Source organism: Numida meleagris, chromosome 3, assembly GCF_002078875.1.
Source record: "Numida meleagris isolate 19003 breed g44 Domestic line chromosome 3, NumMel1.0, whole genome shotgun sequence".
Classification (NCBI taxonomy): domain Eukaryota; kingdom Metazoa; phylum Chordata; class Aves; order Galliformes; family Numididae; genus Numida; species Numida meleagris.
The window spans coordinates 66,713,855-66,731,575 of record NC_034411.1 but is presented as its reverse complement, the minus strand read 5'-3'; the positions used below and the strand labels follow the sequence as shown (position 1 = coordinate 66,731,575).

Genomic DNA, 17,721 nt, shown 5'->3' with positions numbered 1-17,721 from the left:
ACAGTCAAGTTCAGTATGTATGAAAACTACCACAAAGATATGAGGAAGAGCCTGTTTTTCTTGCGTAACTTCATGCCTGCTCTGAAGGGGAGGTGGATGTTTGGCAGCAGGAAGTGGCTACCACTGTGCTGCTTAGTTAAGCAGAAATGGAAGCGGAGAGGTCCAGCGGTGTGCTTATCCAACATCAGTTTTCATATGAAGATCACTCATCTGGCAACCCAGTGTGTTTTTTTTCAGCTGCTGGTTTGGTCCATAAATATCTTCCTATAGTGATTGCAGGTGTTCATGTGCTAGCAGAGGCCTCTGGCCCTCTGTGGCCCCACCACAGGGCAGGGCTGGCCCCTGCAGCACCTCGGGGAGAACACACTTAAGAAAGGGTAGAAACGTGAGGTAGACAGTGTTGAGGACCCTGGTGAAGCAGATCTCCACACTGCATCCTGTGGAGGACCCTGTGCTTGGGCAGAAAGACATTTCCTAAAGGACACTGTAGCTCATGGAGAGGACCTACACTGATTTTTCTAACTGGTGAATTAAATGGAAGTTCTTCATGGTGCTAACATTTCTTAGTGGCAGTTAGCCTATACAAACAAGCAAGTCGTACTTTAAAACTAGGAGCTCAAAGTAATTTTGTTAAGAGAGGGAAAAAAAGAGAATGTTTGATTTCAGAACACTCATCTGACTTTATGTATAACAATTTGCAGCAAGAAGTCTCTTATTTTGCTTAGGCTCCTTTTAGGAGAAGCTATTTTTATTGGTTTGGCCAAATCAAAAGATTGATAAAAGAGGGTGTAAAGCATTTCAGTTAGATGTCTTTGGTTAAAACTCAGTCCCAGGTGGAGGTGACCAATGATTGTTTCCATCTTGTGGTTGCTTAGTGATAATTGTGCAATAAAGCTTCAGTCCAGATCTCATAGGCAAGCATCTGCATGGTACACTTGTGAACAAGTTTCAGTAAAGGCCAAGGCAGACTAAGCCTGGAAACGGTGTGGTTCATCTTCGGGGATGGCTGAATGGCATCCACAGAGCAGTATGAGGAAGGCTGCACAGTTTCTGCTTGTGTACTGTTCTGCTGAGAAAGGTCTTTGTCAACGTTATTCATTTATCTAAATACAGTGGGTTTGCTGTAGAGTGCAACTGTTTGAAACAGTTTGAAAATGCTTCCATTTATTTGGTTCAACTGAGTAATAAACAGAATAAGAACAGAATCTCCCAGAAAGGTTTCTGAAGTTTACCTATGGATTCTCGTTTCTTTTTCTGTAATTATAACTGTTAAATAGTTGTGAGCAGTACAACTCATTTGAGTTTTGATTAACTTTTTGACTATTGTATTATAACCTTAGAAATTAATTTCGGTGATGATCCATACTCAAGTGTTGTGTTGGTTTAGCATTTTCCTTTACTCTTTCCTAGTATTCATGTTATAGGGAATTTAATTGCAGTACATGTGACTGATAGGGTTTTATTTTTTGCTCCTTATCATCCAGAAATGTCTGGTTTTGTTTGATTTTTAATTGTTAGTCTTCATATCATCTTTGTTTTCATTTCAGATCTTGCAGGTTGAATATGAGCTGATATATCATTATAACATTTTTCAGACAACTCTGAGGTTGTTGATGGTTAGCACTCCCCAAAACTTTCCAAGTTAGAAGTCTAATCTGGAGTTCCTAGTTTTGAATACAAGTCCAAATTTAAAAATTATTGCAGTTTTTCTTCTTTATTACTTCCATAACAATATCCTGTAACATGCAGTGTTTAAGATTCCCACTTGCTAAATAGAGATTTCCCAATGCCTGGCTTTCTTAGAAGGTGATGTCTGCAAGTTTGTTGATCTACGTTTTGATTCTGTTCTCCACTGACTTTCCTTAACACGTTATACAACTTAGCTTTCTAATTTGAAACAACCCCCTGTAAATTAGTCCTTGTAAGACTTCAAAGAGAGCTTTTAAAGTATTATTCATTATAGCAGAAGCTGCAATAGTCTGCAGATGTAATTACTTCTCATCTAATCCATCCCTCTGCTACTGCTGTAAGCAGCAGAACTTTGAGCTAGCCCTATAGCTGAGCACAGCTCACGGGCAGCCACTGAGCTGATGTGAATAGTGCATTTCTCATGGCACTCCCTGATGTTTTATCCCTCTATTGAAATGGAAATGGGAAGGTATCCAACCAAACTTCCTTGGTAGTAGCATTTGAAACTCTGTCCATCTGTCTGTCTTCCTGGGTGTCATGTGTTTTCAGCTTTAAATATGGTCTTTCATTCCAGTTCCCATTTGGATAAACTGAAGTTGTACTGTCATATTTTAATTCAGAATGATATGTCAGTTAACACAGATGTCACTTGCAGGAGCAATTATGCTTATTTAACGAGCAGTACACAGGGAGAGATCACTGACCTGTACTGCAGTACCATGGGCTGCATCAAATTGTTAGGCCTCAGTTGATTCTTTTCTGCAAATAGAAAAGCAGCATTTATTCTTAAAGTACAAATTGATTCATAATCTGTGGGTTGCAAATGAATACAATATTTCCTCTGCCCATTCACTTGCTGCTGCATAAAGAAGTAAAACGTGTGATGGTGTGGTCTAAACAAGAGTCTGGTTCTGTGGCTTGGTGTTTATTTCAGGTGGGTGACGCAGCAGGACAGCCCCATCCTCCACCTTTGTGCCACTCAGCCTAATGTGGCAGGTGTCTGACCAGCTGCCTGTCCTTGTGATTCCATTCCCAGGAAGTGCAGATGTGGGTATGAATGGATCTGTGGGGAATGGTTTCCTGTGCTAAGGGCTTCAGTGAGGGTGGACTGTAATAGGGTTTGTCTGGTGGGCCTTCTTAACTGACAGAAGCATGGAGTAAAAAGCAGAACTGGGCTGCCTGACCACTCAGTAAGTGCTGTAATGTTTGTGTACAAGGTGCAGCAAGGTGATGGCAGTGTTCCCTCTCACAGTTCATAGAATCATAGAACAGTTTGGGTAGGAAGGGATCTCAAAAGCCCACCAAGTCCTAACCTGCTGCTGTGGGCAAACCCCCCAGCTCAGGCTGCCCAGAGCCCCATCCAACCTGGCCTTGGATGCCTCCACGGGTGGGGCACCCACAGCTTCTCTGGGCAACTGGGTCCAGCATCTTAACAACCTTCTATGCAAAGAATTTCCCTGTATCATCTAATCTAAATCTCCCCTCTCTTAACTTAAAGCCATACCTCCTTGTCCTGTCCCTATCAGTCTGTGTAAAATGTCTTCCTCCTGTTTTTAATCTCCCTTTAAGTACTGGAAGGCTGCAATGAGGTCTCCTCAGAACTTTCTCCCAGCTGAAAAACTCCAGCTCCCTCAGCCTTTCTTTGTAGGAGAGTTCTTAAAGTGTTTTTCTATTATTTTCTTAATAAATAATTTGTATAAATTATGAAATTGAGTGTTGTGTGAATGTTGTTATTGACTTTTCTCTCCCACACCTTGAATCCATGTGACTATTAAAGTTTAGAGCTGGCTGCATAGATTCACATGAACTTGCCATGCTTTCCTCCTAGGCTGGGCATTATTAATGAGTTACATCTTGCTGTGTGGTAGCACCATGTTGATTAAATGGATTAGTGAAATGAGAGGAGCCTATAGCAAATCAGTTCTGCAGTCTACACTTACTGTTAATTCTTCTAAATGTAGACAATCACTTGTAGTTTGTTTCCATGAAATGAGACATACTATCCATTTATTTGCAGTCTTTCTTTAATATTTTAAATGAGAACTAAAGCTAGTCTTGTTTTTGTTGTTTTTGTTTGTTTTAAAGTAATATATTTAATCAGTACTGTTGATCAAAACAAGCTTGTGTGTTGTGGAATGTTACCGAACTCCGGTAACATTCTTGGTAAGAATTTTATCAATTTTATCAACAATTTTATCAATTTTATAAAAAAAAAAAATGCAGGTAACTGCTACACTACTTAGTACTTGAATTTTTTCTTTCTTCAAAAGGATCTAAGAAGGCCTGCTAACTGTGAGACGACAGATATGTAGCATGCATTGAAAGATTTGAAAGAGATTGTCATACTGCTAATGAAGGATATCAGTGCTGCAAAGTGAAAGCTGAATAGTGCATTTTTCCAGTTATCAAAGCAACATACTAGACCTCTTTGTTACACGTTTTTGTCTCTTTCTTTGCAATTTAGTTCTCTATATAAGTTGCTCTCCTCTAATCTATACTGTATGAAAGTATGTATGTGTCAGTTAGTGACTGTAGATTTGAATCTCAGGAGATTTAGTGTTGCTTATTTCAAATTGACAACATGCCTGATGTGTTACATCTTGAAGTGTGTGCAAATAATTACATCAGCGTTGGTCAAAGCTTTTGTATTATGTATGTACAAGGTACCTATGGAAGTTGCTTAATTTTTAGTTGAACAACAACATTTGGGAAAATAATAGTATTACTTTGTGTTATTGGAGTAATTTTATTTTAGTATGAAATTTGGTTTTGAGTCTGCTGGTACACAGTTCATTATTCTGTATCACACATCAACACTGACTCTTTCAATCTCTTCATTACTTAAATTGGCTGTCCTGTATATTTAGTGAGGTAGACTCATCCGATGCGAAGGACTAGATTACATGCAAACTGGAATGAAAAGCTGTATAACTGGAGATGATTTATCTGGGGAATTGCAGTTGATTTCAAAGTAGGCTTTTTCTTTCAATAAGGTATAGTGATCCTAATCATAAACAGTCTCCTTACTTCTGCGAAGACCACCACACAGCTTTTGGTACATATGTTCTTATTAGCAGTCAGAACCAAACCTTTTATTGAAAGTTTCTTCATTTGAAATTTTTTCAACAGAAGTATGTCTATGAAACATAGGACTTCCATTATTTGTGCCACCCCCCCAACTTTTCATCTAATTTTTCTTTCTTTTCCAATTTTCCCTTTGTCTGAATACTGTTGAATTATCTTTCCTCTTCCCATTTTTTTCATCAGATTGTCTGTCAGTTTAAGTTCTTTTATCTTTCAATTTGTAAGAGTGTTTGAGCTCCAGACTCAGTGGAGAAGGACACTGACTCATCCTAACTGGCCTATTCCTGTAGTTCTTTGTTTAACAATGTCACCAACAGACACTAATTAAACTTCCATTGAGCTACATGTTTCTGCAGCTTACTGGAAGAGGCTTCACACATTTGTCTATAAACTTCTGCTGAATTCCATGTAGCAAACAGGAAGACATTTAATGGCTGGTGCAAAAGGTAGTTGGACAGTGCCTTGTGTAAGATGCACCTTTTCCTCTCTAAGCAAGTTTTCACTTTTCTTCAGTTTTTAATTTTTGTTTCTTCCCTGTACGCTGGAGTGAATGAGTTCTTTTAGGTTGTAAAGTTTTGATTGTGTACAAATGTACTTACCTAAAGTATCGATGTCTAGGACATTAATAGCCCATGTTAAATACTGCTTTTTTGATGATCCATTGAAATGGATAAAACCTAGAAACTATATAAATGGCATTGTTGATGTATTATGTTATAATGGTGTTTGGTTGCTTTATGTTGTGTAATATTCTGACTTTTTTTTTTTTAAATCTAGCGGTATTTTCTTGTTGGAAGTAATCCTGCAGAAACCAAGTACCGTGTTTTGAAAATAGATCGCACTGAACCAAAGGATTTAGTTATAATTGATGATAAGGTGAGTTCTTCTCTACTTATTTTATTTCAGGTACTCCAAATATTACTATATATTAAACACTATGTGAATTTAAGTAGTGTGTATTTAATCTGTTTCAACAAGGGTATGGCACAGGAAGCTGAGGTTGGGAGGAACCTGTGAAGATTGTCTACTCCATCCCCTTGTGCTCAGAGCAGTAACAACTAGGTCAGATTGCACAGGGCAAAGCCCAGCCGTTTCTGGGTAGGGGTGAAGAATTCACAACATCTCTGGGTAACCTGTTCTAGTGTTTGACCATCCTCACAGTAAAAAAAGCTTTTTCCTATGTTCAAATGGGATTTACCACTATTTCAGTTTGTCTTTTGCCCATTGTCCTTTTGCTGGATACCACAGAGAAGAGTCTGGCTGAGTCATCTTTACTGTCTTCTGTTAGGTATTTTGATACACATTAATAAGATCTCCTCTGAGCTCTCCCTTCTGCAGGCCAATCAGTCCCAGCTCTCTCAGGTTCATATGTTGGATGCATACAATATTAGCACGGTAATGACTGTATATAGCATGGGGAGTAGCCATAAGATCTCCAAAGAGCACATTCACTTCAACCAGAATTTCTCAAGGTCTTCAGTTTGTTATGTGTATTCTCCTAATGATTTTCTTACGTTTGGTTATGCTGTTTTAAGTGCATAGGTCTAAATTCCTACATGACTGTGAATTTTACTGTCACAGTGAATGGCAGATTATGTGCATAATATCCTGTTTTACTTGCTGGTAGGAGTGAAATGGGAGATATGGGGCAAAAATATGGTTTATGCTATGTTAAATAAATTCTGCCTTTCTCTGATATTAAATAACATTTAGCTGCCAAAGCAGTAACTTGAGGAACTTCTTTCTTTTAAAGCATGTATATACACAACAAGAGGTGAGGGAACTTCTTGGCCGCTTAGATTTGGGGAACAGAACAAAGATTGGGCAAAAGGGCTCTTCTGGTTTATCCCGAGCTGTCTCTGCTTTTGGTATAGTAGGTAAGTGTTTTGTTTGTTTGTTATATTCTTATGGAGATGAAGCTTACTGTGTCGCACTATATATCTTTCTGCCTTCCCTTATTTTAACTTTTTTTTAACTGAAGATTTACACATAGAGCATGGACAATGTACCCCTGAATTCTAGAACTCCAGAATTCCAGAAAACAATGCTTTTTATTAAAAAAAAAAAAAAAAAAAAAAGAAAAGAAAAAAGGAAAAAAAAACAGATTTGTATTTCTTCATCACAGTCTGTTCAGAAAGATTACTTATTTTTTTATGTTAACTTTTTGGATTGAAATATTTAAATATTCCTTTTTCATGGTATAACTGACAAGTATGTTACTGAGTTTTTAATTGTTGATCAGCTGTCCATAATCTTAGAAAATTGCTTCAAGGATTTAATAGCTTCTAACATCATCTGAAAGTCAGTACTTTCCTCCCTGTTGTCAGATAATGAGTTTAATATTTGGATGGATGATATCACTGAAGTAAATGTGAGCTCTGACAGCCCCCCCAAAATACATTGTGCCTGATTATATACTTGAATATCCAAATCCAAAATAGCAGAAAATGTGAAGACTGGAATTACTTTAAAAGACATCCCTGAATTTTGCTTAACAACCAAATTAAAATAAAATAGTATTTCTAAAATGACAGATTTTGCAAACTTTCTTCTTTATTTTTTTGGTCTGTGGAACAATTTGGGACCTGTCAGTAGATCCACTTTTCAGAAATTCCTCAGATGAGGAGTATTTGTTTCCTACTAATGGAGGAATGTTAATAATACAGCTAATGGTATAAATGCTTCAAACAGTCTTGCATCATTGGCTTTCTTTTCACAAACTATCAGTGTTCCTTATAGAAATATGTGATAATTAATTCATGTGGAAAGTGTTCATGTTCAATTAAAATTTTGCATCCAAATTGTATGTTTGTTTATATATACTATTCATAATCATAACAGGAGAGCTGAAATTCTGAGTATTGAGTGTCACGTGCAGGGTACTATTTCTAGATGATTTTTGAAGGCGTATTATGCTCTTTTAGGGATTTTCAGGTATTTATCTTGAACTTGTAAAGGTCTCTAGACCTCTTCTATTCTGGTTCCTATCTAAACATAACTCAGTGAACGCATAATTTGAGGGAATGTGACCATTCATTTATTGCTCCATTCTGGTTAAGGTGAGGAGGGCAGTGATGTTTTTTACAGAATGAGAATTTTGCTCTGCTCTCTGATTACTTTGTTAACCAGAGGTGGTGTGTGTGGAGGAATTGGAGATACTGATACGGTGTTTAAAATAGAAAACACTTTTAGGCTTAGTTAACCAGGCAAAGGGGAAATGCCTGGGTTCCCAGTTAGACTTCCGGATAAAATTTGGTGAGATTCAAAGGATAGAGACTATTCACGTAGATGATTTCGCTACCTGGAGGATACAAGAGGAACTTTGACTTCTGTTTACCAACTCAAGGTCAATAGCCTAGCTGCTTCCAATGGAAGACTTTGTTGCTTATTGTCAGTAGGGTCTCCTTTTCTTGTGGAGGTGAGACTGTTTTTCTGAGGAGAGAGATAATAAGGCAGAAGAAAAGAATTGCTGTTCATTTTATCACATTGCAGCCTCCAACATTGACCGGGAGGAACATGAATATGCGTACTTATCCTTTTTTAATATATAATGCAGAAGAAATTAAACATAAATGCAAGTAAGAATTATTTTTCCACATTGACGTATTTGTTGACAGTGCAGCAGTTACTGAGTTTCAGGCTCATTCTTAGTAGCAGCACCTCAAAGCAGCTACCTTCCAAGAGCTAATTGATACGGTTTATTAGTTAATTAAACTTAGTTTCATTATATTGCTACCTATATTATATTTGTACTAGAAAACAATTTTGATTCGGAGGTGTTTATGTATTTCTCTTTCTAATTTGAATTTATACGTTTTTATTGTATTTAATGTTTTGTTACACATTTTCCAGATAATATGTAAGAGACATCCAAAAAAAGAAACTCAATAAGGAAGTATGACTATGCTCTGTAAAATGAGTCTGGATGGTTCAGAAGCCTCTTTTTTTTTTTTAAATTGTAATCAATAAAGTCTGACATGGCACTTTCTAGACTTCAGCAGGGTGAAGCGTATTTCTTGAGAAAGGAGATAGCAAGAAAGGATTGCCCGTAGTGCTCTGAATGGATCATTCTGGGGAGATTCTGGAAGAAAGGGATTTAATTCCCTGCTGTTAAGGGGAGAGAGAGAGGGAGAGAGAGAGAGAGAGAGAGAGTGTGAAGTTGTTGTCCTACTCTCAAACCCTTTTGCTGTTTTCTGCTCCTCCCCAGTGGAGGATACATAAACCTGAGAAGAAAATTGGAGACTGGATTTCCATCCTGCTCTGAAAAATTTAGATTTTGGGCTACGCTTTACTCTTAATGCAAATCCTATAAAAAACAAATGCAAGTGCTTTAAGCAATCAGAAACTCATTCAGAAAAATCTGTGCCTTACCCTGCTATCTAATATTGAAAATAAGCACAATGAAGGAGAAAAGAAGTAGAAAACAAACAAAAAAAAACCCCATCAGAATGTAGCTAGAAATCCATGTACTGTATTTCCTAAAGCTTAGGAAATAGGAGTGAATTGTAAGAGCCTATCAATCTTTTTTTTTTTTTTAAATTTACATATATACACTTATACATTTGATGAAAAAAAACAAATTTTTGAAATCTTCAACAGCTCTGATGTTTTTCTAACTGCAGTCAAACCAATGCAAATATCCAACTAATGGCATCTTAATGCTTTTTCAACAGGTTTTGTCAGATTTTTAGAAGGCTACTATATTGTGTTGATAACAAAAAGAAGAAAAATGGCAGATATTGGAGGTCATGCAATATACAAAATAGAAGATACAAACATGATATACATTCCAAATGACTCTGTAAGAGTCACTCATCCCGATGAAGCCAGGTAAGTAATGGTGATAGATGACACGTACCTTTTGAATATTTACCAAGCAGTGAGGAACTGCAACTAGATGTTTTGATCATGGATTTCCTTCTCTTCTGTCATTCAAACCATTTTATTTTAGTTAATAAATCAGTGCAGAAGAATGGAGCGATATGGGCTACAATTTCTGTGGGCTCTAGCCTGGAGCATTGTGCTCTACAAAGGCAGTGTGATGCTAGTACTCTTTTACATTGTTTGAGTATACTTGAGTGTACTGTCCTGTTTTTAGTCACTCAATCATGTTAATCTCACCCAAAGATATCTTATTTGCTTTTCAAGAGGTGCTGAGTAGACTATTTAATTTAATCTTTCTGTACTGTCAGAGTCTCATGAACATAGGTGTCATAAATGGTGATAAGCTTACCCATAGATAAGCTTTCTGAAGGGAGCAATTTGGTCCTGATGTTGATTATATCAGGGTGGGATAACTTTACTTTTATGAAATAACAGTCAAATGGTATCAATTAACTGTTTTCTCATCTCTACCAACTGCAAATAACTAAGGAGCTGTGATAGACTATGATAAACTGATGGCAGGTAATAAATGAAGTTGATGCTAACTATTAAAAAGGTTTCCACATTAAGATATGACTGATAGTATACCTTAGTCTCCCCTCTTAAGATGTAACAGAACATATTATGTAACCAATTTCAGTACCTGTGGCGTTAGCCATTTTGTCTTTCATAAGTAGTATTATAGTTTCTTCTTAGAACTTGCAAGTGTATGACTGGTGAAGTAGATATTTATTCATTTGAAAATAGCTATGAAAATCAGCAGTTGGTATATAGTACTGTTTCTGGAATTTGCTTTTAGTAAGTCCTAGGAATTTTGACCCATGTTTATGGAAAATAGAACTACAGCTGTATCTAAAACTGCCTAAAGAAAGAGTATACACATAAATAGACACTGCTTAGAAAAGACTACTTATTTAATCCCATTGTTGACATTCTAGCAGGATTTCCTGGCTATCGAAACAATTGCAGTAAGATAGCTAGAGAACTTACAACAAGAATTGATATTTCTATCCAGTTTACTTGCTGAGGTCCTGAATGATTCCTAGTCTATCTGGTTAGTAATAGTTTTCCCTTTAACTTGCATTATTTTCTAGGTATTTGAGAATCTTTCAAAATGTGGACCTTTCTAGCAACTTCTATTTTAGGTAAGTATTGGTTACTTACCAATTCCATTATTCCATTTGATTTTGATAATCAACATTTTTAGGTTGTTATCCTAGAGAAGTAAGACAGATGTGATCACACTGTCCATTTTCTGTCTTTTGAACCTACTTTCTACTTCAGTGGAAGAAGTAGGAATAAAGCCTCTATGAAGCTGGAAAACTGTAGAAGTATTAGTGACAGGATAGAGAGTAGATGGTGGAATTAGTATTTCACTGAGAGAAAAGCTGCAGTGTGCGCTCAGCAGTAATCTCTTCTGTTTGGTATGCAAACTGGTCAATCTGCACATGAGCACTGTGTGGAGATCTATGAATTTGGAGAGGAAACTGTAGAATAGAGAGAATTGTTGAGCTGACAAATTGTAGAATATCATTAGAATTGTGGCATCACTGTTTTCTTGCAGTTGTAAATGTAAGTACATTGAACTGAAGTAGATATAGTTCTGTGGCTCAGACAGTAACATGATTTGTCTTTGCCCAATTCTGCTTGGCATAAAAAATAAATAAATAATGTTCACCTTGAAAGTAGTGTATTTCAAGTTATTTGCTTGTCCTGTCAGTTTTTCTTTCTTGCTCACATTTTATAGAAATAGAGCTTTGCCTTGGCTCCAAAGTGAAGGTACAGAAATAGATCCTTATCTAAGATTGTAGCCTCTGCAGAGTATATCTTTCATAGGGCCTTCTTGACATTACTGATTCACTTGCCTACTCTTTCATAGATGCCAAAACTGAGACAAGTGCCTGTGTCTAGTCCCAGCTACTATCACACATGAGATTTTTGGCACAGTAGAAAAATGAGGGAAAGATGGTGCTAAACCAGACAGGAGTATTTACAAGACATTATCTTAAAACAAACAAAATTTTCTTAGAAGTGTCAAAGTATTTAACATCTAGAATATCTTCTTGGAAAGTAAAGACTTTATATCATGGCTATATCAGTCAAGAAGAAACCTACCCAAGTTTCATGTCTGTTTCATGGTTTTGCATGGGAAGGCTTTTTTTTCTCACAGCATGAAAACTTTTGTTTTCTTCTCTCTCAGCCCTAGAATTAAACAACCCCATTTTTAATCAGCTTGGAGATTATCAGCACATGTATTTCTGTGGTTGTGCCTAGAGGAGAAAGGAGAGGTTTCTTGTAGAACTGTCTGATAAACACATTTACCAGCTTAATTTAAGTTGTTCATGGAAATGTAGTGAATGTTTGAGTTAGATGTTATTATCAGCCATAAATCTATATGCCTAATTTGTTATATATCATTAATGAATATCTAGAATTTACTAGAGAACCAATAATAACTGATGCTGCCTTCGGCTAAAATGGAAATCTCTTTGTATTTCTGATTTAAGATTTCTCCATGGGGAAAAGAACCCTAATGGCATATTAAATTTAGTAATGAGTGTAGTGTTGTCAGTATGAAAGACATGAGATGGAGGATTTGTTACTGCTATGGAACTAATTTAATTTAAAAAAAAAAAGCAACCAACAACTTTTGCTTATTCAGCAGCCTCCACTCTTAGGATGTATTGATAGTGCAGTTATAAATTTGAGGACAGAAAGTTTTTATGGACCAATTTTTTTTCCTGTAGTAGTAGTTAGAGGGTGGTATATATATTTATGAAATCTTAGGTTGTTTGTAACATATTTGGATATTTCTAGTGGAATAGCTAATTTTGATCTTCTGGACTGCTTTATGAGGCATAGGGAAGCAAGTTTTTAGATAAACTCTTTTTTCAAAAGGCATGTTCAATTTTCAAATATAATAATAATATAAATACAGTTTAAGCTATTGTAGTATAAACAGTTTCTGTGTTCATAAAGCTTCCTTTGGAAACCATCTCTACCATTTGGTGCTCTAAAATCAGAATTTGTGTGTCTTGTTTAAATATGTTATTTTTTTATGGAGAATGCAGTTCTGTGTTAAATATAAGTATAGATGGAGAGTAAGGATCTTCAGAAAAGTCCTATTCATCTACAGATATTAATAAATGCTGTCTATCAGTTACAGCTATGATCTATCTCACTCCCTTCAGTATAATCTTACTGTCTTGAGAATGCCACTTGAGATATTAAAAAACGAAACAACTCAGACCCGACAAGAAAGTTTTGATATATTTGAAGATGAAGGACTTCCAACACAGGATGGAAGTAGTAAGTAAATATATTTAGTTAAGCAAATATTGTTGGTAATGACAATGTTTAGAATATATTCCGCTTCTTACTTTTTAGAAACATTCATCTCTTCTATATTGATCAGTACTCTCATAAATTGTGAATTAATTAGATTATATAAAGCACCAATTAGACATTTGAACAATACAATTCCTAGAGGTGATTAATATATATTTTGGTAATTTATATTGCAACTCAGGCAGATAATTGAGCATGTTGACATTTTCCAGCAATTGATTATTGAACTGACTTGTATGACTCAATAGGAATGAATTGCAAACATAATAGGAATCAGTAACTGTTTAAGTATTAATAAACCTTTTTTGTTGCATTTTGGAAAATACTGATGACAGAGGAATTGTATGAAATTAGTATCAACTTGGTGTCATAAGCACTATCAAGAAGCCTAAGAAAAATTGATTTCATTTGAAAACTATAGCCTTTACTTTGGTTCTGACATATGCATAATACTCATAAGATGACTAATCAGAAATGAAAATTGTTTAATCGCTTAGGCTTTGCACTTTCCTCCAACAAAAAAGCAAAAACAACCCACAAAAAAAACCTGCTACCCTAAATTCTCGGTATTGAATATCATTCAGTTGATGTTTCTAGGTTTAATTGTCCTGTGATTCATACTGATTATCTGAAAGCACTGTCAATAAATCGTGGTTTTCTTGATTATTATTATTTTTTTTTGGCAACGCACCACCACATTTTTTTTCCTTGTTTAAACATATAATGTCCTGTTTTTTGAAACGGGTAAGGACTCAGGTTCCAAATACATCAGAAATTGAAGTTTAATATGTGACTCAACAATAGCTGCATTTCTTGATGTTGGTGCATATTAAGAAAACTAGACTAACTTATATCAGAAGAGAGAAAGAAATACATTTTTATAGGGGGCCATGGCTATGCACAGTCTTCCAGAGCTCACACTGAATTGAAAATCTTATGAAGTCCTCATCTGAGAGTATTTTTGCCTGAACTGTAACTCACAGCATGATTTCGTTTCTTTATTATCAAAACATCTGCTTCTCTTTATTATCAAATCTTCTGCCTTTGCTTTAATTTAGGGCTAGAGGGAATGGCCTCAAGTTGCACCAGGGGAGATTTAGGCTGGACGTTAGGAAATACTACTTTTCTGAAAGAACGGTCAGGCGCTGGAATGGGCTGCCCAGGGAGGTGGTTGAGTCACCAACCCTGGACATGTTCAAGGAGTGTTGAGATGTTGTGTTGAGGGACATGATTTAGTGAGAACTATTGGTGATAGGTGGACAGTTGGACGGGATGATCTTGTAGGTCTTTTCCTGTTCTATGAGTCTACCATGCTGAGTCTCTCTATAATACTGAAGTATCAGAAAATTCTGCAAAGTCTGTTAAGGGAAGTTACAGGGGCTACAGGGGCTGGCGACCGTAGAAAAATTGTAAATCTCAATAAATGCAGAGCTTCAGCAAGTATTTAAAGTTGTCTGTGTTTGGCAAACTTCAGGGACATGAGTAGATATTATGATGAGTTACAGCCAAGGGAAAATCAAAATGAAGATGCAGTGAACTTACATTTTAAAACAGTTCAGTGCAGATGAGTTTGTTTCTTGATTGCTAATGCATTTTCATTGTAACAACTTCCTAGGTGTGTTTGGAATTTGCAGTAAACCTTACGAAAAGTATGTGTGGAACGGGAAGCTTCTGGAGGCAGTAAAAAATACTGTTCATCGTGATTGGCTGCTGTATATCATTCATGGATTCTGTGGACAATCAAGTATCCTTTTACTCGTGAAACAAATGGCAGTTACCAGTTTTAAAACTTTGAATGTGTGAAATACATTGAACTATTTCTTTGTAGGATCACCATTTAATTTTATAAGGGCTGCTCCAAAAGTAACTCCTCCTATTTTATTATGTTGGTCCTCAATGTCAGAGGTGAATGTTGGTTTTATGGCAGTAAAGGTTGAACCTTCCTGCCAATACTTCGTTAACATGTTGCTTTGTGACAGATGACAGCGGAGGAGCAGTCTGACAAATAGGCATCTGACATGGAAGTGCGGATGAAGCAAAGGCGTGGAATTGAATTTGTCCATGTGGAAAAGATGGCACCCATTGACATTCATTGATGCTTATTGAATGTTTATGGAGACAAAACAGTAGATGTGAGCACAGCGAGGCAGTGGGTGGTACATTTCAGCAGTGGTGACAGTGACAGTGATTCTCCTCCGCTGATGCAGACTTCTACTAGCATGGCATGCAGGCTTTTGTTCATCGCTGGCAAAAATGCATAGCTAATGGTGGTGACTCTGTGGAAAAATAGTGTTTTGTGGTTGAGAATTACTCTATCAAACAGTGTTGTTGTGCTCTTTGCATCTGTTGTAGTTTCCATGGAAATAAATAGGAGGCATTACTTTGAGTAACCTACATGTATTTATTGGTTGTCTTTAATTTTCATTACTTTTCTAGGTTTTATGGCTAAATATGGTAACATTCTTAAAACATGACCATGACACAAGTAGGCTGTTCTCAGTGAGGCACTTTTTGTAAGCATGGACATAAGTAATGAAGAGCTTGAGAAGATTTTAAAGCTCAACTGTATTTTTCACAAATATTAAAGGATGGGAAGAAAACCTGAACAGAACTGAATTGCTGACAAAGAGATGTTCTCCTAATAATCTTCTTTAAAATGTTTCTTTAATAACTGAGATTTGCATAAATTCTTGTCTTCATACTGTTTCTGTTGAAGCTGATTATATACCTTCATGATTGCTGTGGAATTATTTAAAATGGGTCTATATACATGGTAGTAATAGGAGAAAAAGCCCAAACTAATATCTCATTCCAAAGAAATGATATCTCAATATCTTAGCTGTTAAGAATTTAGTATATTACAGGGACACTAGATTTTGATTGTCAGTAATGCCATGTGAGTCCAGAAGCTTGGTAACAAAATACTTGGGAAAATAAATACAGTTATGAAGATAACATTAGAGATGTCTTTGCAAAACTTAGTTTTGCTTTTTCATTCTTGTCAAGCTTTGGTCATTGGCTTGGTCCTCAGAGAGAAAGTTAGATCAGTTTTCATCTGCGGTCTTACTTAAAATGGTAGGTGTGGGTGGACCCAACCATCAGCATTACGCCTGCAGGCACTTCGTGAGTGACAGTAATCTTCATCATGAGTATTTGATGAGAAGATGACTTCTCCCCTCTTTTTTGGGCCTCTCTTTTGCTAAGGAAACAGCACAAAGCGTCACTGTCATGCTAGACAATTTGACTCTAGCTTTTTAAATAAAAAACAAAAAGCTTTAAAAAAAAAAAAATCCACCACTACCTCTGTAGCTGTTTGGCTTTCAGTTGTTGCCACTTAAATAGTTGCAAATTTATCTGATTTTCAAGGCAAACAATTAGGGGGTGGCTAATATACCTGATCTGAAAGTAGGAGCTCCCAGACTTGGATCCCAGTGTTCACAAAAGTGATCTGTGGCCTAAAATGAGTCTTGTAGTTAATTCACCTCTATCATAACTTCTTACAACAGAAATACTTCTGTATTTTGGGAGGAGAGGTAGATGTATAATAATGTAGATTCCCTTTTCAAAGTGCTTCAAAAGGGCAACGACCTCTCTCTCAGCTGCAAAAGAAATCTGGAAGTGATATTCATCTCTGTTAAGGAGATTTTAGTAAAACTGGTGCTTCATATGCAGTTTTTGTGTGTTTTTTTTTTTCCTTAGAATTTAGATTTGCTTGCATGAACTAAGTGAAGAAAAAGTTGTGTATGATACATAACCCTTAACTTCTCTTTCAAGAACTGTTAATTTACGGTCGTCCTATATACGTCACTCTGATAGCCAGAAGATCAAGCAAATTTGCTGGAACACGTTTTCTGAAACGAGGAGCCAATTGTGTGGTAAATCAAATGTGATTTCAGTTTGGTATGGTGTGGTGGTTTCTCCTGGCCTGCTAACAATATGGAAAGCTTGAAACTGACTGACTGGTGAACTGAAATGTTTAGAGGGTTGTTGTGGCTTTCATAGTAAACTATGCTATTAGATAATGTTATCACAAGTGTCATTCAATTTTTAAGTCGGGTAATAAAGCTGTTCTTAAAAGAAAATAGCAAGTCTTATTGGAAGCTCTTTCTTGCGCTTACGATGTTATTTGTATTGATAGCGTTATTTCTTAGAGAAAAAAGATCTGATAAAATGCATTTAGGTGCAAATGAGAATTTAGCATTCAGTGGTGTTGTCAGTACCATGATTTGGTGTCTTACAGTTTAATTGCACTCTGTCTGTAATGGTCAGTTCTCCATTATGCATGCAGTTCTGATATGCCATGTCTTCTACAGTATGTGTATTTCTGTTTGTTGTAGGGAGATGTTGCTAATGAAGTGGAAACTGAACAAATACTTTATGATGCTTCGGTTATGTCATTTTCTGCGGGGAGTTATTCTTCCTATGTTCAGGTTCGAGGTTCTGTCCCTCTGTACTGGTCTCAAGATATTTCAACTATGATGCCTAAGCCACCCATAACACGTACGTACAAATTATTCTATGTTATAGGTTGTGGCTAGCACAACACCTGAGAGAGTAGTGAAAACTGAACTTGTGAAAATGAGTAAACTGCAGTGTATTTATTCTTTGGGAAGCTATGATTTAGTTAAAATAGTGTTCTTTATGATAAACATGGCATATAAACGTTCGACCATATAAACAGCTGCATTTGCTGTTATCAAATGGGAAAAAAAAAAA

General features: G+C 36.3%; 1 protein-coding gene across 4 annotated transcripts in view; it reads left to right on the top strand.

The window, feature by feature from the left end:
- FIG4 (FIG4 phosphoinositide 5-phosphatase) overlaps nt 1-17,721 on the top strand; it is a 72,212-nt gene that overhangs the window by 6,148 nt on the left and 48,343 nt on the right. For 2 of the 4 annotated variants that reach the window (XR_002436378.1, XM_021389803.1), the window contains exons 2-9: nt 5,551-5,649; nt 6,527-6,650; nt 9,447-9,603; nt 10,752-10,802; nt 12,818-12,966; nt 14,621-14,749; nt 16,780-16,880; nt 17,343-17,505. Coding sequence is in view for 3 of the 4 variants with exons in the window: in XM_021389803.1 (XP_021245478.1) it covers nt 5,551-5,649; nt 6,527-6,650; nt 9,447-9,603; nt 10,752-10,802; nt 12,818-12,966; nt 14,621-14,749; nt 16,780-16,880; nt 17,343-17,505 (973 nt within the window). In the remaining variant the exon portion in view is untranslated. Of the gene's footprint in view, nt 1-2,557; nt 2,624-2,719; nt 2,741-5,550; nt 5,650-6,526; nt 6,651-9,446; nt 9,604-10,751; nt 10,803-12,817; nt 12,967-14,620; nt 14,750-16,779; nt 16,881-17,342; nt 17,506-17,721 lie in introns of those variants that run through there. The other 2 variants (XM_021389805.1, XM_021389804.1) reach the window with 2 other exon arrangements.